The following is a 21,244-nucleotide window of genomic DNA, read 5'->3' on the forward strand; positions in this document are numbered from 1 at the left end:
ATTTTTGATTATGCACTAACCCTCTAATGAGTTTGTTTTGAGTTTGGTGTGGAGGAAGTTTTCAAGAGTCAAGAGAGGAGGATGATACAACATGATCAAGAAGAGTGAAAGGTCTAAGACTGGGGATGCCCCCGTGGTTCATCCCTGCATATTTTAAGAAGACTCAAGCATCTAAGCTTGGGGGGCATCCCTTCTTCATCGACAACTTATCAGGTCACCTCTAGTGAAACTATATTTTTATTCCGTCACATCTTATGTGCTTTACTTGGAGCGTCTGTATGTTTTTATTTTTGTTTGTGTTTGAATAAAATCAGATCCTAGCATTCTTTGTTTGGGAGAGAGACACGCTCAGCTGTTGCATATGAACACATGTGTTCTTAGCTTCACTTTTAATGTTCATGGCGAAGGATGAAACTGCTTCGTTCATTGTTATATGGTTGGAAACGGAAAATGCTTCATGTGGTAATTGGTATAATGTCTTGAATAATTTGATACTTGGCAATTGTTGTGCTCAAATAGATCATGTTTAAGCTCTTGCATCATGTACTTTGCACCTATTAATGAAGAACTACATAGAGCTTGTTAAAATTTGGTTTGCATGATTGGTTTCTCTAGAGTCTAGATATTTTCTGGTGAGGTGTTTGAACAACAAGGAAGACAAATGTAGAGTCTTATAATGCTCGCAATAGTTTTTTATGTAAGTTTCGTTGTACCGGTTCATACTTGTGTTTGCTTCGAACAACCTTGCTAGCCTAAGCCTTGTATTGAGTGGGAATACTTCTCGTGCATCCAAAATCCTTGAGCCAAAAACTATGCCATTTGTGTCCACCATACCTACCTACTACATGGTATTTCTCTGCCATTCTAAAGTAAATTACTTGAGTGCTACCTTTAAAATTCCATTCTTTGTCTTTGCAATATATAGCTCATGGGAAAATAACCTTAAAAACTATTGTGGTATTGAATATGTAGCTTATGTATCTTATTTCTTATAAGTTGCTTGTTGAGCGGTAACCATGTTTCTGGGGACACCATCAACTATTACACCTTTGTTGAATATCATGTGAGTTGCTATGCATGTTCGTCTTGTCTGAAGTAAGGGTGATTTATCATGATCAAATGGTTTGAGTATGCATATTGTTAGAGAAGAACATTGGGCCGCTAACTAAAGCCATGAATCATGGTGGAAGTTTCAGTTTGGACACTAATCCTCAATCTCTTATGAGAATATTATCTGTTGTTGAATGCTTATGCATTAAAGAGGAGTCCATTATCTGTTTTCTATGTTGTCCCGGTATGGATGTCTAAGTTGAGAATAATCAAAAGCGAGAAATCCAATGCGAACTTTCTCCTTAGACCTTTGTACAGGCGGCATAGAGGTACCCCTTTGTGACACTTGGTTGAAACATATGTTATGCAATGATAATCCATGTAAATCCAAGCTAATTAGGACAAGGTGCGAGCACTATTGGTATTCTATGCATGAGGCTTGCAACTTATAGGATGTCTTATGCATAACACATATGAATTATTACTACCGTTGACAAAATTGTTTCTATGTTTTCAAAAATAAAAGCTCTAGCACAAAAATAGTAATCCATGCTTCCCTCTGCGAAGGGCCTTTCTTTTACTTTTATGTTGAGTCAGTTTACCTACTTCTTTCTATTTTAGAAGCAAACACTTGTGTCAACTATGTGCATTGATTCCTACATACTTGCTTATTTGCATTCATCATATTACTTCGTGTTGACAATTATCCATGAGATATACATGTTGAAGTTGAAAGCAACCGCTGAAACTTATATCTTCATTTGTGTTGCTTCAAAGGTTTCTACTATGAATCTATTGCTTTATGAGTTAACTCTTATGCAAGTCTTATTGATGCTTGTCTTGAAAGTACTATTCATGAAAAGTCTTTGCTATATGATTCAGTTGTTTAATCATTGTCTTTGCCATTGCTTCGAATCACTGCATTCATCTCATATGCTTTACAATAGTATTGATCAAGATTATGATAGCATGTCACTTCAGAAATTATCTTTGTTATCGTTTACCTACTCGAGGGCGAGTAGGAACTAAGCTTGGGGATGCTTAATACGTCTCAAACGTATCTATAATTTCTTATGTTCCATGCTACTTTTATGATGATACTCACATGTTTTATACACACTTTATGTCATTTATATGCATTTTCGGCACTAACCTATTGACGAGATGCCGAAGAGACAGTTGCTGTTTTCTGCTGTTTTTGGTTTCAGAAATCCTACAAAGGAAATATTCTCGGAATTGGACAAAATCAACGCCCAGGGTCTTATTTTTCCACGGAGCTTCCAGAAGACCGAAGGGGTTACGAAGTAGGGCGACGAGGTGCCGCCACCATAGGGCCGCGCGGCCAGGGTGGGGCCCACGCCGCCCTATGGTGTGGGTCCCTCGTCAGCCCCCGACTCTGCCCTTCCGCCTACATATACTCTCCGTCGCGAAAACCCTATTACCGAGAGCCACGATACGGAAATACTTCCAGAGACGCAGCCGCCGCCAATCCCATCTCGGGGGATTCAGGAGATCGCCTCCGGCACCCTGCCGGAGAGGGGAATCATCTCTCGGAGGACTCTTCATCACCATGATCGCCTCCGGATTGATGTGTGAGTAGTTCATCCTTGGACTGTGGGTCCATAGCAGTAGCTAGATGGTTGTCTTCTCCTCATTGTGCTATCATGTTAGATCTTGTGAGCTGCCTATCATGATCAAGATCATCTATTTGTAATCCTACATGTTGTGTTTGTTGGGATCCGATGAATATGGAATACTATGTCAAGTTGATTATCAATCTATCATATATATGTTGTTTATGTTCTTGCATGCTCTCCGTTGCTAGTAGAGGCTCTGGCCAAGTTGATACTTGTAACTCCAAGAGGGAGTATTTATGCTCGATAGTGGGTTCATGCCTCCATTGAATCTGGGACAGTGACAAAAAGTTCTAAGGTTGTGGATGTGCTGTTGCCACTAGGGATGAAACATCAATGCTTTGTCTAAGGATATTTGTGTTGATTACATTACGCACCATACTTAATGCAATTATCTGTTGTTTGCAACTTAATACTGGAAGGGGTGCGGATGCTAACCCGAAGGTGGACTTTTTAGGCATAGATGCATGCTGGATAGCGGTCTATGTACTTTGTCGTAATACCCTGATTAAATCTCATAGTATTCATCATGATATGTATGTGCATTGTTATGCCCTCTCTATTTGTCAATTGCCCAACTGTAATTTGTTCACCTAACATGCTATTTATCTTATTGGAGAGACACCACTAGTGAACTGTGGACCCCGGTCCATTCTTTTACATCTGAAATACAATCTACTGCAATACTTGTTCTTTACTGTTCTTCGCAAACAAACATCATCTTCCACACTATACATTTAATCCTTTGTTTACAGCAAGCCGGTGAGATTGACAACCTCACTGTTACGTTGGGGCAAAGTACTTTGATTGTGTTGTGCAGGTTCCACGTTGGCGCCGGAATCCCTGGTGTTGCGTCGCACTACACTCCGCCATCAACAACCTTCACGTGATCCTTGAATCCTACTGGTTCGATAACCTTGGTTTCTTAGTGAGGGAAAACTTGCTGCTGTACGCATCACACCTTCCTCTTGGGGTTCCAACGGACGTGTGCTTCACGCGTATCACTCACTAAATGTGTGTGTCACATTGCATAGTCCACTACAGAAAAGACTAACTAGATACGATTCGTTTGAGCTTATTGTTGCCGCTATGAATGACAACATTATTGAAACATTATTCTCGACATTGCCACCGTCAAAACACCGTCACTCAAAACCCTAACCCTAATATGTGTACGCTCGAGTAAGGACCTGTCAGCGGAGTAACATTGTAAGAAGAAGGAACACAACACCCACCGGCGGCGACACGAGGGACTTGGTTGCCAACTTCACCTTTGTGGCCTCCTTTGTCGCGGAGTTGGTTATCCTAACCGATCTGTGAATCCGTCACTCCTGCTGTGCTACATGTACGGCCTGATTGTTTGCTCGCAACGTTTGTTTGCATCTATAGAATATGGCTCTATGGATGCTGCCTGGGTAAATGCACCTCTAATCCACATTGTGCAAGTTGTTTGGTTGCCAACAATTTTTACTCCGCATCAGTTGTGAAGCAAAGTCCCTAGCGTTTGGTTGCCCACAAATTGTGTTTCAGCAAATGCACGTATGTTTGGTTACATCCAGCATGCTCAATACGATCACCTCCACACTTCTTACTGAGCTTGCCCAGTTCACCGAATGTGCCCACAAGGTGTTTGACGAAATAGGAAATAACATGACAACAACCATAGATCACATAATCAGCAAGGCTAGAATACGTATATTAGTTCTAGTAGTGGAGCTGCAGCTCGTGATGCAACATAAGTTCATCAACCGAGGGGTTACGTAAATACCACTTCACAAAATATACATACGTGACATCAATGGATGCGGTGTTCATCATCAGCAGCAAAACAACCAAGGCAACAAGCATCCAATGCTCCGACTCCTCACATGTGATACTTCATCAGGAAGGCGTTAAACTAGACCATCCTGCCATCAAGGGTCATCGTGAGATACCTGGTCCCCTATGCCTTGTGATCCATGAGGTGGCTCAGAGCACGGTGGACCGCTGCGGGAGTGAGCGGAGCAGCTGGAACACGGCCGATGTAGATCCTCTTTATTTGAGCATAGTTCTCTATGGGCTTATTGAGGAACTATGCATCCCTAGGGTGACTTCCTCATGTGCAAGCTAACATCATCCATCATAATTTACTTAGAATTAAGTGCAAGAGAAGTGGCAATGCCCTAACCTTGGTCCATAGTATGCATCATCGTCCATCATGATAGCTGATGTCTTCTCCACCCAACGCACCCCTCCATCTTCTTCAGTCTGCATATATAAACCCACTTTGCTCTCCAGTGCCTCAGATGGTTGTAGACCTGAGTGACACAGACCTGACGGCCAATGTACTTCAGAATAGCCTCAACAATCGCTTCCAGGTCACGGTTCCTGAACAACGACACTCCAGCCTTATCCTCCGTGACCAACTCGTACACCCCTATTCAACACGAAGGTGGACAGAGCGGCATGCCATATCATATTGTTGTTCTTCCTGATGGAGCATTACTTATCATGCACCAGGATATACCGGAGTGGCACAACATGCAACACAAACTTGGGCGACATATCAGGAGAGGTCGCGTCCTATACAAACAACCGAAGTATCAAAGTGCAAGAATAATGGTAAGCAAGCTAGATTTGTGACGCATATAATCTCTGGGGACAACATTATGCAACAATGGGAACCAAGCAAACATGGTAACAAGCTTCAGTGAAGTTCCAAACATGTTGTGGGCACACAGATTGACCGTAACATAGTAGTAATCTTCTCCGCCTGTTGCCATGTATAAGTGCATAGATGGTACAAGGAGTAGTTGTACACATTGTAGAACCAATCCTCGTACCAACTATCGCACTTATACATGTACGACGTAGTTTAGAAGAACCTAGAAATAGGTGTTCAACAAAATAACGCACTGTAGGCTTACAGATCTAAGCAAGAACTAAGCAAAACTAGTCTACGGTTATAGATTGAAGCAAGAACTAAGCAAAGCTACTGTACTCTTACAAATTGAAGCAAGCCCTTATAGATCAAAGCATAAACGTAGCAAAAGTACACTAAAAGTACAAATCGAAGCATCAAACTAAGGTAAAGTACTTTAGATCTTACAGATCGAAACAACAAGTAAGCAAAACAAGTAGATCGAACCAAGATCCCTACACACACCAGAAGCCTTAGTGTAGGTGTAAGCTAGGGTTGGGAGGTACTCACAATGATATGGTAGTCCGACCCAACGGAGGAAGATGACGACATGTCGATCTGGCAGCGGAGGAAGAAGAGCCGCTACGGAGGTCCACCGGTTTGAGAAGAGCCCGTCCCTTACTTTGGACGCCGGCGAACATCTATGGACGAAGAGCTCGAAAGGTGGAAAATGGTGGCGCGCCTTTGGACGGTGAGGCGGGGATATGTAAATAGGGGTGGGAGTCTTGGCGGGAGGTGACAAAATTTCTTCCGTTGTAGTTTCCTCTACGCGCGCAGGATCCCGCCATCCCTCCCTCGCATGACTGCGACACATTTTGACTCCAGCGAGCGTGAGACAAGGCTGCATCGGTAGAAACCGTCGAATTGAGGATTCCTCCGCATACATTTTTTCAGATGCTTTAAAGTTCGTGCGATGCAGTGAATCTTTCTCAACCAAAATCCGATTTTCGTCTCCCGCATGCGAGAAAATGCATTTTTTTTACGTGCGAGAAAATGCATTGTTGGCAAGGAAACATGGAGAAAGTTTCTTCCACGAGGGACGGGAGCTCTTCCACGTCACCACGCGTGGACGCCCACGTCACTGCCTGCGCGGGTTTGCACTACGATCGGCAGGGGCAGAACCGTCATACGGAAATATCACCCACCCCTTGTCTTCTCTTCTCCTCCCAGGCCCGAGACGAGACCGCACCCATCTCCTTTCCCCTCTCGACTCGCAGCTTCCGAACTCGGTCGCTGCATCCATCTCCCGTCCTCGCAAACCCTAGACCCCCGATCGAGCCGAGCCCCATTCCGGTACGCCCCGATCGGCCTCGCATCCCCTTCCGACGCGATTTTCTTGCGGATTTTTCCTGATTTTTTCCCTCTTTTCCTGGGGTGGTGGCGGCAGTGGTGTCCAGCAGGCGCGCGGGCGGGCGGAGCCGGCAGGATGTTCTTCTCCGGCGACCCGACCTCGCGGAAGCGGGTCGACATGGGCGGCCGCAGCAACAAGGAGCGCGACCGCCAGGTGCTGCTCGAGCAGACGCGCGAGGAGCGACGGCGACGCCTAGCGCTGCGCCTACAGAACTCATCCGCTACCAAGATCCAGGTATGTCCCTGCGGGTGTTCGCTCACTCGTGATCGCTACCCGGGGGCATGCCCTCATGGGGGTTGCGACTTGCGCTTAATTAAAGTGGCGATGTTTCGACTTTCGAGGGAGGGTTTATTTATGCGCTCTCTAAACTGTGTTTACAGTTTATTATACCTGAGATCCAGACTCTGAGCATTCTGGCCTAGCGGTATTTCACTCCGTGTCACCAGATAGGAGAACTTTTCAGCATTGTTGCAAGTTTTAGGTTGAATAGTTCTACTCCAAGAATTACACTGTCAGTGTTTTGTGCTTGTGTGAAGTTTTAGGTTGAATAATTCTCCAGCACGATAGGGTCTGTCGGAAGAGTAAATGTAGTTGAAGGAATTTATTTTCGCATGATGCGGCAGGACACGGGGGAGTTCAGGTTGCGTAGGCTGGTCGAGGAACTATAGCGATTCCTATTGGTTTTTGGGTGTGACGAGGCAAATTAATCGAGTGTTCAGGTTTGTATGAATGTGCGCTTCTACTGGGATCAAGGGGGTGTTAAAAGCTGAGAAGCTTTAATGGTTCCACTTTTTTGTTTGTCGGGCGTTACGAGGCGTGCGTGGGAAAAGTTCACGCGTAGTCGTTTCGCCTTAATCGACTATGGCATATCCGACGACCTAACATCTTATTAAACCGCAATCCTGTTTCTCGTGACAAGCTGTTGCGTCCAGAATCGCTTTCAGCTTCCCGTGTATATGCATATTCATGTTCCCGAAATAGAATTTGACTAGTAATTGTGAGCTGCAGAAATGCTTCAGAGGGAAGAGGGCATTCGAACTGGCACGCGCTGAAGTTCGAGAAAACTTCTGTTCTACTTTTGGGGAGCACTGCCAGAGGGTAGATAGGTAAGCATTACACTAAATATATTAAGTTTAGTCTTTTCTTGTCTCTCTCTCTGACCAGCTTTGTGGTACTGAATCAGGAACTGCTTCAGCGCTAATTCTGACTTTCTTCGTCAATTGCTCTTCTTCTTCAATGCAAGTAAAGACGATGACATTGCTATACTTTCTCAAGTCTGCAACTTACTTCTGCAGTATGTTAAAAATGGTACGTATCAATCTTCTCTTTACCAGTGTTGCTGTTCTTTCCACCGTATGCTAAGTTTGATCCTAGTGTTATTGGGGTATTTATCCTCTTTCTATATAATATCCACCAGATATGCCTTTATGTCATTCCGTTTAGCGTATTTGAATCCCTTTATGACAGCTGCCATACTGGTATCATATTCTCAATTTAGAGCCTTTATTCGTGGACCTAGTTACAACTGCCTGTTCTCCTAGGTGCAAACAGCTACTTCTTGTTTAGTATGCTTCATGAGTGGCATTTGACTAATGCCAATAACTTGAAATAAAAACTATGCCAATAAATTTATTCTCTGTAAACTCTTGATATTATTGATTCAGTATGAACTTCCTAGGCATTATTAGACATTTTTAGGTACTCCCTCCGATCCATATTAATTGTCCCTAATATGGATGTATCTAGACACATTTTATTCCTAGATACATCTATACTGGCGACAAGTAATATTATTCGGAGGGAGTAGTATAATGTTTTTCTATTGACTTGTATTCTATTTGTGTGCAGCCTCATCGACATGATATTCATTTTCACTACTCCTATGACATTAGCTGTATTCATCTTTTTTACCTTTCGGTTGTAGGAGATGCTGTAAGTCTCTTCGCTGGTGTGAATTACTCCTCAGTGGAACCTCTCGTTATACATAGGGTAAAAAAACTCGCACTCATCTGTGTGTATGCAGTCCATCAGAAGAGGTGAGTTCAATTATTGATAGCTAATATTTCGAATATTCTTCTTTATCTGTTCTTACTAATCACATGATTCAAAAATACATTTATTCATCCTAAGTGGAATGAATACCCTATGAAGTTCTATTTCTGCTCAAGATCAGCTTGTGCCGAGTGAACTTTTGTGAATGGAACATGCAGTTACCATCTCACTAGGGGATGCCCTACATCTTAATTTGATTTAAGTTTTGTTGTGTGTTGCCAGCACATGAAAATTGTATCGATATAGTTGCTTTATTGATATTGCCTTCTCAGTTGATATTTTATCGTCTGCTTCTTTTTCTTGCTGAACTTATGTAGCCGATGTGCATGCTCCAGCTGGTGCTATTTTTCTATCATTAATGATGAAATGAATAACATTGTATTTGCCTTGTTTATTTTGTTTTGATAGGTATGATTGGAGTAACCAACTTTTGATGTCAGTGGAAAGCACAGAAATGCCCTTTGTCCGGTTACTAGAAGCTGTGACTTGTTTGTTAAATCCTAAACTACCGTGGATTTGCAAAGTCGTTGGGTATCTTCAGCACAAAAGGATCTATTGCTTATTTCGGGGGATTATTATTGCAGTACCGGTATGTTCTATTTCTATACTAAGGTTGTTTATTTGTTGTTACCATTGTCTCTACTCTTTTAGTTGACTCGTTGACCAAATATATTATCCACAAATAATTCTACTTTCACTTGAGGATATATGGCTGTATTAGTTTAAATCCTTTAACAGTAAAAAAAGTGCCATACACTTCGGATTTCTTTATTACTCGCATCTATCTTTATATTACATCTTACTACAAGGTGTTGTATGCTACCTAAACAAAAATAATATTCTGCTTCACCACTTCAGCTATGCTCATCTTATTATTAAGATTCTGAAGGCAATAACACGGCAGTGAATTCTTGAATCAAATATCAGAACTTCTGAAATTTAAGTTTTTATTTTAGTTGTTTCTTGGTGTATCAAGCATAAAAAGTTGATGTTCCAACAATAGCAGGTACTACCGACTTTGTTTTGATTAGCATCTGTTGGTAGGTAGTGTGGGATTGTCTAGTGCAGTGACCTTGCTCTGAGTATTTAGTTGTTTGGTGGAAGAAGAATTGAATTGATCACTATGGCCACAGTTAATCTTCAATGATTTGCTTTGTGATGTTTTTGATGGATCTGATCATTATTCAGCAAAATGCAAGAAATTTGGAGCACCACCATAATACATCTGCGCTGGAGCAAGCTCTCATGCTTGTTGCTTCGCATGTTGGCGATGATCCATGCTGCTGTCCAATTGTCGATCCAAGATGGAGTTTTTCCTCGCAACTTCTATCCATTCCTTTTCTCTGGCATCGTTTGCCACTCTTCAAGAAGGTGAGCTGTTTCCATATTTTCTTGTTTGACTAATTCAAGGTTTTTACTCATGGCTGGCGAAAATATGAACTGCATATTATTTTACCTTTTGTAATCTGAAACATAATGTCTGAGAATACAATTTTTTATTATGAATTGAACCATTTCCCTGTTAAAAAATTTAATTTGTTTGAATTTATTTTGAGGAATGCGTATATTTGACTGTTTCTACTGCTTATTTACTTCAGGTTTTCGCTGCTAATGGGCTCAGCAAATATTATATCCATCAGATAGCTTGCTATTTGCCTAGTCGTGCTGATGTTCTTCCAAAGGATATATCAGTTAATCATCCAGGATATGCTTGTGTTCTAGCAAATGTACTTGAAGCTGCAACCTGGATTTTGGCTGAACCAATGTTCGCTTCTGATAGAGTAGGTGTTCTTCTACCTTTCAAGTTCCTACATCAATTTCTTATCTACTGGATATCTGGCAATATTGCACAAGGCTGGAAATGCACGAAAATACCATAATCAGGGAAAAGACCAATCTGGTTTCTGTACTAAAAAACATTCATTGCAAGCCCATTTGCTCCCAGAAAGGAGCATCGTTAGGTCCTTTTACTTATTCAATGCCAGCATTGGGCTGTTAGGCCCCATCATTTGCTTTGGCGCATTTTGTCTATCCTTGTCCAGCTTTTGAGCTGGGTTGAGAAGGTTGAGTTGGTACCCAAATCTATTTGGTATATAGCAGTTTTTTTTTTTGCACACCAAATCCTCTGCTAATTATTGTTCTTCTTGGGTGTCATTTATGGGACTATGGTGCATGTGTGTACACACATTTTGCATTATATATATTTTTCTCTCTACAAATTCACTTATCATCCTACAACTGGGATTGATGTGAAATGCAAAAAATTCGAGTGAGAAATTGTAAAAGCTTTCGCTTATCTAAAAGTTATATATACCATAGCCATGCTTTGATTTGTTTACGTCAAAAATGCGGCAAGGTGTTTCTAGGTTCTAACTGCTTCGCTTAAATCACCAGTTAAGCCTGTATGATGTTGCAAACCCTTGCAAAGATGTATTATGTTCCTTGTATGTGCTCTCATGTTCAATATTCTTCTATATTTGCTGTGTGTCATTTACTCTTGAGTTATATGATCTCAACAGAGAGAAAAAGTGTATTCATTTGTGAGGTTCACAAGCAAATGTGTTGTTCTTCTTGTGATGCTAAACATGTATGCATAAATTGATATATGGTTGATTTCATATCTGATTTCTGAAATCGCCTTGGTCATGTAAATAGCTGAATTATGCATGTATTATTATATTGTTGACTTGTTATCATATATGTAATATTCTTGGTTGTGGAAACAGCTCTCTTTTTCCATTTTCTATTGGATGTCCTTTTGTGGATTATTTAAAAGATTGATGCCACTTTAATAATTGTGAGTGATAAATATCATTTTTGTATGTTTTCTTTCTGTACCAGGCAGCTGACATCATTGCTGTTGCTACGTCATTGCTGGATGCGTTGCCAACGATCACATCCCCTACTGAAAGTAAGTTACTTGCCAGTAAATGAACAATCTTCTATCTTTTGGCAGTCTAGCTCGCTAGTGTTTATGTAGCATTTTGTGTTGTCATTCATTTGCATAGGTCCTTGTCACACAATGAATGCTTGCAAACTGCTTTGAAGTTGTCATGATTTTATGATTTAGCGATTGCAGAAAAAGTCATAATATACTACTCCCTCCGATCCATGATAAGTACTCCAAATTTCTTGCTTTGAAGTTGTCATGGTTTATGATTCAACTTAATACACTTAATTTGACACTTATTATGGATCGGAGGGAGTGTATTAAGTTGAAATTTGAACACCTTAAATAGGTAAACACTGCAGTGTTCTGAAACGGGGCTAGCTAAGGGGAATCTTAGGCCGAGTAAAAGGAGGCTTGGTATGCAGATAAAAGGGCTGCTTACCATTACAACACCGTTTAATATGTTGGTGTGAATGGGAAGTATAAATATGCAGACTTGGTCTCTGTCCTTTGATGAATCGATCCTTTTTGCAGCCTACACACTTGAAATTGATACATCAGGTCTTTGTTTCACTGTTGTATGAGTGTATTATTCCCGTTATTAAAAAGTAAAGCCATAAACAAGGTCGATTTTCTTATTTTGTATACTTGTTACAAAATAGTGTTGTCCATAGGTAGAGCATCAATATACTTCCAACCAGTGGCGGCGCTACGGGTGGGCGGCCCACCCTTCTCTCTAGCATTCCTTTACTATTTGGCACGAATTCGGCCTAATAACAGCAGATATCTCATTTCGGCCCATTCTTTGCAGTACTGTATTGAACTGGCCTAGTCTTCTATGCGGCCCATGCTCCGCCACTGCTTCCAACATATTACTTACTCTGTTTTACTATATTTTTCCGTGGCCCACTGTACACACAGGTCAAGAAAACACTTCATGACTAAATCTAAGAAAAATCTTAGTTGAATTGACTGGCATAAGCCTGTTTATTGATGTACTACGAGCACTTCATGACTTCTGAAGCATTCAAGTAGGACGAGAGAGTGCAACATCGCTAGAAGCCTATAAATACATTGCTAAATCCTGATTCACATTTTGAAACATAGTTTTTGGAGCCCATGGAAAAATATAGCAAACTGGTGGAATAAACGATTGCGATCTGATGTGCATTAATGAAGAATGGAACTCATATGCACCATATATACATTCACACCGTTAGAAATTAGACCCTATAAGAGCACACACCACATTGAGCTGGACCTGACTTTTCAAGAATTTGAAGAACATCACAAGTACACAAATGTTTGAGACAGCTCTAAATTAGCAGTATTGTGGTGCCCCTTTGCGGCTTAAGATTCGTTCCTACTAGTCGTCTCCTTAACTTGCATATCTCTTTCAGTCTTTCTGTGATAGAGTCTTATGCATGCTGTATTCTTCTTAAACTACGAACAGGAGCAGATGAGGACGATGACATGCCGATGGACGTTGATGTTAAAGGTGGTCTTGATATTGATTTGCAAAAACAGATAACTGCAGCATTTGATTCAAATACACGATTACTCGATCATTTGGTATGCTGAACAGCCATACAGAAGTTATTCACTGTCAAGATTATTGGGCTCCATATTTTGCTTTCTTCTGTTTGACTTTAGACTGTCATGCATAGGTGAATGCACTGTTCAGAGGCACATTAAGCACAAACTATTCTGATCTATCTGGACCATCAGATGCTGAAGTGGAAGCTGTAGGGTCCATTTGTGCTTTCCTTCATGTCATGTTCAACACACTGCCTCTAGATGTAACTATGACTGTGCTGGCCTACCGTACCGAAATTGTTCCTGCACTATGGAATTTTATAAAGCGGTGCCATGTAAACCAAAGATGGCCATATTTTTCCAAGTATATCTCTCCTTTGCCTGCAGATGCTCCTGGTTGGCTACTGCCAGTGTCCGTATTCTGTCCCATATACAAGTAAGACGTCTATTTCAAATTGCCACAAACTGTTGCTGGCTAATTTTTTGTAATTTAATTTTGTGTTTTTTGTCAATCAATCGTACTGTGGACAAATTTTCACATCTTTTCTCAGAACACACTTTATCAATGCTTTGTATTTTACCCTGTACTAGGTACATGTTAAAGATCGTTGATAACGAGGAATTCTATGAACAAGAGAAACCTCTTTCACTTAAGGATTTGAAGTCCCTGATTCTCATTTTAAAGCAGGTACATACAAAACAATACCATCAATGTGTTATTATTAGTCATCCACTCTGTTGAATTTATAATTACTTGAAACATCAGAGCTGTTGCTGGGATATACTCATGTTTGGTATTACATTGATATGAATTCAACTTCAATCTGCAGGCTTTATGGCAACTTCTTTGGATTATTCCTTCACACACCTCTTCTACTCAGAAGCCATTACCTAATCCTTTAGGCCTTAAGAAAATGTCGATTGATAATCTCAAGAGCCGGGCTAGGACTGGGTTATCTGAGTTACTCACACAGGTAGATATCCTGCCTTGATATATCATGTTACTGTTTGTTATATCTAGTGATTTTGATTTTCAATTTCTGTATATTGTCTGCTTCCTGTCTTTAGTGCCTTGAACTCTAATGGTGGTATTGAGGTACTGTAGTTCACTAGTCATTATATTCTGGAGCACTTTTGGGAAGAGCATTCATTATTATTGTTGGTTAGGAACTTAGTATAACCTTAAGAAATTGTTCTTGCTTTCTCTTCTTAATCTAAAATTGCAGTCCTTCTCATAGTCAGTCCTTGGTTTTTGAGCTGCATGGTTAGTGTATGAACATTGTTTTTTTCTTTATCAAACACAACTAATTTCTTTCTTTGTTTGTTTATTAAACACAACCATTTCTAGTTTATATTCCAGATTGTTTGATACAAATTACGTGAATTGGTTTTGATGGATGTAGCTGATTAACATCGCACTGTTCTGTTAACGATTTGCCAGAAGTGGTTGCTACTTTATTTGTTGTTCCATGGAGAAAGTGCATAATGTGAACTAAATTCTGTACCTAATTGCAGTTACAAGACTGGAACAACCGACTCCCATTCACTTCCGATAGTGATTTCTATTCCCAAGAAGCAACAAGCGAAAATTTTGTCTCTCAGGTAGTGGAGCTATGTGCTGCTTGAATTACTAATACATATTTCAGAAGAACATCTCTTTAACACCCTTTACATGCTTTTCAGGCAATACTTGGCAACACTCGAGCATCAGAGATTATAAAGCTTGCTCCTTTTTTGGCGCCTTTTACCATCAGAGTCAAGATATTTACTGTATGTTATTATTTATTAGTTGTACAACGTTGAATACGACAGGTGCATCTTTCAGGATAATGTCTTAATTAATTAATTTATTTTTTCCATAGTCACAATTGGCAAATTCTAAACAATCAACGACGTCCCATTCTTCCTTGACAAGACACCGGTTCAAGATAAGAAGAAGTCGACTTCTGGAAGATGCTTTTGACCAGCTAAGCTTGCTATCTGAAGAAGATCTTAAAGGACCAGTATGATGACAATATCTTTCATCTTTGCTCCTTTGTTTGTTTAAGACATATTCTCCTAATATACAGGAAACCGGTCTTCTGACTTTTCAATGAAACCTTGATGCTTGTAGATTCGAGTATCGTTTGTTAACGAGCATGGTGTGGAAGAGGCTGGAATTGATGGAGGCGGAATTTTCAAAGATTTCATGGAAAATATCACTCGTGCTGCGTTTGATGTGCAGTATGGCTTGTTCAAGGTATCTGCTCTTTTATTCTTTAGTCACAGAATCACAATCTTTACTAATGTGTGAGTAGACTTTATGTTCATTAATTTGTGGCAATATGCTGGTAGCTTGGTATACAGTAGCTAAGAACTGGCAGAAATACTATATGGAGTTGTTTTGCTTATCGCAGTTACGTTACTTCACATTTTTTGTATCCTGTTTGTTTTCTCTGTAGGAAACGGTCGATCATCTTTTGTACCCGAACCCTGGATCGGGATTGGTTCATGAACAGCATCTGCAGTATTTCCATTTTCTTGGAAGTCTCCTTGGGAAGGTGCTTTGATCGTACATATTTTCTTTGCCATTTCTGAGCAGATGTTCAACCTGTTAGAGCTTGTTCTAGAACTTGTATATCTGATATTCTGACATTTTCCGAAGGCATGCAAGTATCTTCGAGCTAATTTCCCAGTATTTCCTGAACTTTTGTCCTATATTGGAGGCATGTCGTGCTTTTTTTCTTATGGAAATGTATATTGAGTTTGAAATTATTAGTGTTATCTCTATTCTTGAGGTTATGCTGTATGGTAGCTAGCAGTGATGTAATATGTGTTTAAGATTAGATGGCTGTTCCTGTGATATGTGCATATTCGAGTACTTGACTTATAGAAAGAACATAATGAGTATTCCTGATCTTGGTATCGTGAATTTTGTTATGTAGAATAGTTTAGGTTCAATATCTGTAAACATCTTCATGGCATTCTTGTGTACTGCGTCACACATTCTGAATCCGTGACAGGCTGCACTGTTGCCCTAGAGGGATCTGTCTGTGTTGATCAATTGTATTATTGGAGCATATATCACTGGGGTTCTGTTGAACTGTTTGGTCATCCACAATTTTATACTTGGAACCAAAGTTGCCTTTTGAGTTTGGGCACATGCATGTAGATTGTACTAAAACGGCATAGATATGCTAATTGTGTCCATCAGTGCAAAGTTGCTGATTATTCTACATTAGTCTTACTGATTTTGTAACTTCTTTTGTTCCTAAGCTCTATCATCGCAATCACATAAGTTATACATCTTTCTGTAACTATATGGGTATCATATCATCTGACATGTGCTTTATTCATGTCTTCCAGGCGATGTATGAGGGAATACTTGTTGACTTGCCATTTGCTACCTTCTTCTTGAGCAAGCTGAAAGAGAAGTATATCTCTCCCTCCTTCTCCCTTAAGCAAGTTGCAACAAATTACTTCCTGTGATTCTGTTGACCTGGATTATGGTTCATTTGTTACGAGATATGGTTCAGAACTTGCCAGCATGGATTAAATTTGCTTCTAGCCTACTAGGTAAATTAGTTCGAATATAGGAGGAGTGGTTTGGGCCCTTGCAGTGTTGTGGATTTTGTTGTTAACTACAATTAAATTTAACAGAGTATGGTTGGGCATACTATGAGACAATGTTAGAATGACTTGTGATTTTTCCCTTCTACAAATCTGTTAATATATTATGATGTCACATATACAATTCCATTATGCTCGTTATGATTTATTTTTAATGAGTTTAACATCCACGTCTACCTTTTTGCCACCAATCAGGTCCAACTTCTTGAATGATCTGCCTTCACTGGATCCAGAGTTGTATCGACATCTTCTGTTTTTGAAGGTTTGATCCTATTTACATCAATGTGTGAAGAAGAATATAGTTATTGATAGGTTTAGAAGCTAAGATTTTTCTAAATGTTGTGTGCAGTTTAGAGATGAAGTGTTTATCTAATAGTATCAGTTTTGTCAAATGTGGCATATGAAACTATCATAAGTTTAATACTCCATATTTAAGATAAAATACCAATTACCAAGTTAATATATGACCCATGAAAAAAAGTCTTCTTTAATTGTGAGGTCGCAATCCAGATTTTCAGAGGGTATTGTTTCTTTGTAGCATGTCATTATATAGCTATATAAGGATCCACTATCTTAATGAAGTATCTTTTTCATCTGATGTTCATTTTGCCACGCTCTGATCACTTTTCGTTCCTATGCCCAGCATTACCAAGGCGACCTCTCAGATTTGGAGCTGTACTTTGTTATCCTGAATAATGAATATGGCGAACAATCAGAAGAAGAGCTGCTTCCTGGCGGGAGAGAGATGCGCGTTACTAATCAGAACGTTATTATGTTTATCCACCTTGTTGCTAACCATCGATTAAACTATCAGGTATGCTATGAGTTCAGTCATTTACTGCTTGTCATGTCGTATTGTAACGTTTTGATACGTAATTTGCTTTTCTTCTGATAACAGATTCGTGGACAAAGTAGACATTTTTTGAGAGGTTTTCAACAACTTGTACCAAAGGAATGGATCGATATGTTCAATGAACATGAAATTCAGGTACTTTGACTTGCAGAGTTTACATAAATATTACAAATGGAGAAATTTAGTTCCACTACCTCTTTTTCAAAATGTGTATATTAAGTGAATGCATTGTGACATTTTGTCTTATTTTGATGTTTTCCCTGTGGTTAAGACTAATATGTTACTATGCTTTATGTATTACTGTATTGCATAATGCTGTGCATGTTTACTGTTGTCGAAGGATACTTATTCCTAGCATTACCATACATATTTATTTCTTACTTTTCTCACTTTCTCTTGCGTATTTTGCTCTGGCAGCTTCTCATATCTGGTTCTGTGGAAAGTTTGGACATTGATGACTTGCGTTTGAACACCAACTATTCTGGAGGTTATCATCCGGTATGTTTGCTTTGTTATGTAGGAAAGGCCATCATTTCATTACTCAATAATGCAGCTGGCTATCATATAGTAATAGATACCCGTCGTTGGTTATCCTTCACTCATGTGGGCTACCCCTCAATTTTTAACAATTGAAAGTCGTGGTATGAGAGCAGTCTTGCTTTATATATTATTAAAAAACTATATGGTTTGTTGATGCTCCTTTTTTACCGCTGCCGATGTTACGATTGTGCAAAGGGTTTATCTCCAATCTTACGATAGTATAAGGACTTCGGCGAGGCCATATCGTCTGGGACTTACCTAGATTCATGCCCCCTCCCCCCACCCCCCCCCCCCCCCCAGATAGGTAATGGCGTTACGTCATGTTGGTGTATATTGATGTTGAGGAGTGTTAGAAGAGTTACAGGAGCTAGATTGGATCTACAAACAAGGTCTTGTGTGTCAAGAGTTGAGCTATCTTGAATGGCCTGGTAGGCTCCCGGGTCTTGTGTGGTCATGAGAGCTAGCACTCGCCCACTCAATTTTTCCTCGTTTGTTTGCTTGCACTGCGACAAAGGAATAAAATGTGCATTTGCTGAATAACAGGCATGCTCAAACCAAGTCAATCCTGCAAGCATGACCTACTGGAGTGGTAGAAACAAATATAGTTCTTTGAAGCTTAGAACACACTTTTTCTTAAAGTGTTTTATGAGCTAATCTTACAAACCACAAGGCAATGTTAGTGGACTGCACGACTTGCCATGCCCTAGGATCAATCTCAGTGATGGATCAGCTTCAAATATTAATGCCAATTTAAATACAAAAACTAGCTAGTTCAGGCAATGTCCCTGCTTAATAATAATTTATATGCATACTGCGAATATTTATATTGGCCAGTTCCAGAGGTACTAGTGTTGAATCATGTGTTCTTTATGTTTATATATTTATGTTGTTATTTTGAATGGTGAATTATTTTGCATCTTCCTACTTTAGAGAAGGATTAATTATGGTTTTCTTTCAGGACCATGAGATCATTGATATGCTCTGGGAGGTTTTAAAGAGCTTCAGTTCAGATAATCAGAAAAAGTTTCTCAAGTATGTTACTCTCCTTTTTTGTGGCACGAGTATTAGTTTTTGTAGAAATTGACCGCCTCTCCTATTCCTCTTCTACTCGTGGGCAGTTGTGCTAACTGTATAGTTTTGGTCTTATTAAACCTAGAGGAATAAAGAGATAACATACTAAGTTACGCTGACAGGAGCTTGAATGTTTAGATTCATCTATTTCCTTGAGACTTCTTGGTTTACACATGTTTTTCTTTTATTTGCATGATGCACAAGCCTGAGCCGTGATTAGTTGAAACATACTTAATCCCTTATATCAAATCAATGCTTCTCTTAATCTCACTATACGGATGACAACAAATGCGTAGGTTTGTGACTGGATGTTCTCGTGGGCCACTCCTTGGATTTGAGTACCTTGATCCAAAATTTTGCATTCAAAGGTTCGATTCACCTGTATATACATGGTTCGAGTTTCACATCTTGTTCTGTTGGGTATTTTGATCTTAAGCTTCTTTTGGATGCAGAGCTGGTGTCCCTGGTGTGGAGGAGCATGGAGACCGCTTGCCCACCTCAGCTACTTGCATGAACCTTCTTAAGCTCCCTCCGTACAAAACGTCAGTAAACCATAGTAACCACATTTCTACATCTGGGCAAACCATGAGTCTTTTACATTTTATCTGTTTGCTAATTCATTTCAGCAGGACTAACAGATTCCCTTGTTCATGTTAAACAGCAAGGAGCAGTTGCAAACAAAACTGTTGTATGCGATAAATTCAGAAGCCGGTTTCGACCTGAGCTAATTGCCTTGTGGATTCAAACATTGTGCACAGTGTAGATAGTTGCTAGATAATAGCTTAAAAGGCACCCAGGGCCGAAGAACCGACCATTCAGGCCAAAATGGAAGCCCCATAAACAGAAATCAGAGGTTTCTTAGTGTCTTGGAGGAAATCAAGGGGAGGCACCTGCAGTAGTTGCTGATAGATAGAACTTTGACCACAGGGCGGTAAAAGCAAGCAAATGCGGATGCTGTTGTAAGCAGCCAAGGACATGTACATATGTATTTTATTCATTGTGGTTGAAGTTCCCTGAACATTTTCATTTGGATGCCTATAGGGCAATATTGACGTGTTGACTAGGGGAATTAGTATTGCATCCTGCACTGCTGGAGGTATAGCAGGACTAGGTGGGGCGCTACAGGTTGCTGGTTCACTTGTGGAAAGCGAAGCAACAAATAATATGTCAAAGTTTGCTTGGACACTGGAAATCCAAGGATTCTTGCTTCTCAGCTTCACAATCTTTCTGCAGTTTTGCACATATCCTGAGTCGTGATTAGTTGCATTGATTCTATCTCCAACGTGCCTGCGTCATCTGAAGCTGAATCTAATATTTTACCACGGAAACTTCAGAGGGGTTTTTACAAGAAGCAGAGAGCTACCTTCACCAACTAAAGAACGAGATCACACAACGACAGGAGGAATTTTACTCAACTGCAGTGATCCTGCCGAGTAAACCAGCTCCCAATTAGAACTGCACCCGATTTATGCCTCCACTGGCAAGTCATAGCTGTAACACTAAAGAGTGGCTGACATCAGGAGAGAAAGTGAATGATTTTTGAGAGATACAAGGTCACTTGTAGATCCATCACATCATGCCGCTGAGAGGATTCACAAGCTCTTGATACCAATTGGTAGATATTGATAGTGAAATTCAGTAAGACCAAAAGATTCAAAGTTTCAGACTTCGATTACTCTACTTTAAAAGGAATGTTTAAGCTTGCTCTCCTGGAAACTAGATCTGGTCTAGGTGGAAGATGGCGATTAGGGTTTCAACCTAGTACAATAATTGATGCACTGCCACAATAACTTAGACCACCTCCAATTATGCCTCATGTGGGGCTATGCCACCATAGCCCTCCCAATAGTGCTGTTGGACGTGCTGGACGAAAAACATGCCTAGTTGTGGGCTCGTGGCCACAATGACGTTACTCTATCCAATGTGGCCACACGAATGTCAACCGACTGGTCAGCCTTGGCAGTGGTGCATGCTAAAC

At 40.2% G+C, this 21,244-nt stretch overlaps 1 protein-coding gene across 3 annotated transcripts; it reads left to right on the plus strand.

Annotated features, from left to right (window-relative positions):
* Window positions 1–6,538: 6,538 nt before the first annotated feature.
* LOC127292240 (E3 ubiquitin-protein ligase UPL6) lies at window positions 6,539–20,292 on the plus strand. Of its 3 annotated transcripts, none has more exons than XM_051321614.2 (27): window positions 6,539–6,657; window positions 6,752–6,949; window positions 7,724–7,821; window positions 7,899–8,023; window positions 8,640–8,751; window positions 9,176–9,356; window positions 9,956–10,138; window positions 10,366–10,548; window positions 11,609–11,678; window positions 13,111–13,229; window positions 13,325–13,629; window positions 13,785–13,881; window positions 14,024–14,167; window positions 14,709–14,795; window positions 14,877–14,963; window positions 15,056–15,196; window positions 15,307–15,432; window positions 15,635–15,733; window positions 16,539–16,606; window positions 16,998–17,064; window positions 17,446–17,616; window positions 17,701–17,790; window positions 18,073–18,153; window positions 19,154–19,227; window positions 19,563–19,634; window positions 19,719–19,808; window positions 19,928–20,292. In XM_051321614.2, the coding sequence occupies exons 2-27, from the start codon at window positions 6,791–6,793 to the stop codon at window positions 19,992–19,994; spliced, it is 3,096 nt and encodes a 1,031-aa protein (XP_051177574.1). In that variant the 5' UTR covers window positions 6,539–6,657; window positions 6,752–6,790; the 3' UTR covers window positions 19,995–20,292. The 3 variants fall into 3 exon arrangements, with proteins under 3 accessions (XP_051177574.1, XP_051177560.1, XP_051177568.1); XM_051321600.2 differs by having other exon boundaries at window positions 6,556–6,657; window positions 6,765–6,949; XM_051321608.2 differs by having other exon boundaries at window positions 6,559–6,657; window positions 6,762–6,949.
* The last annotated feature ends 952 nt before the right edge of the window (window positions 20,293–21,244 follow it).

This window comes from Lolium perenne, chromosome 1 (assembly GCF_019359855.2).
Source record: "Lolium perenne isolate Kyuss_39 chromosome 1, Kyuss_2.0, whole genome shotgun sequence".
Classification (NCBI taxonomy): Eukaryota; Viridiplantae; Streptophyta; class Magnoliopsida; order Poales; family Poaceae; genus Lolium; species Lolium perenne.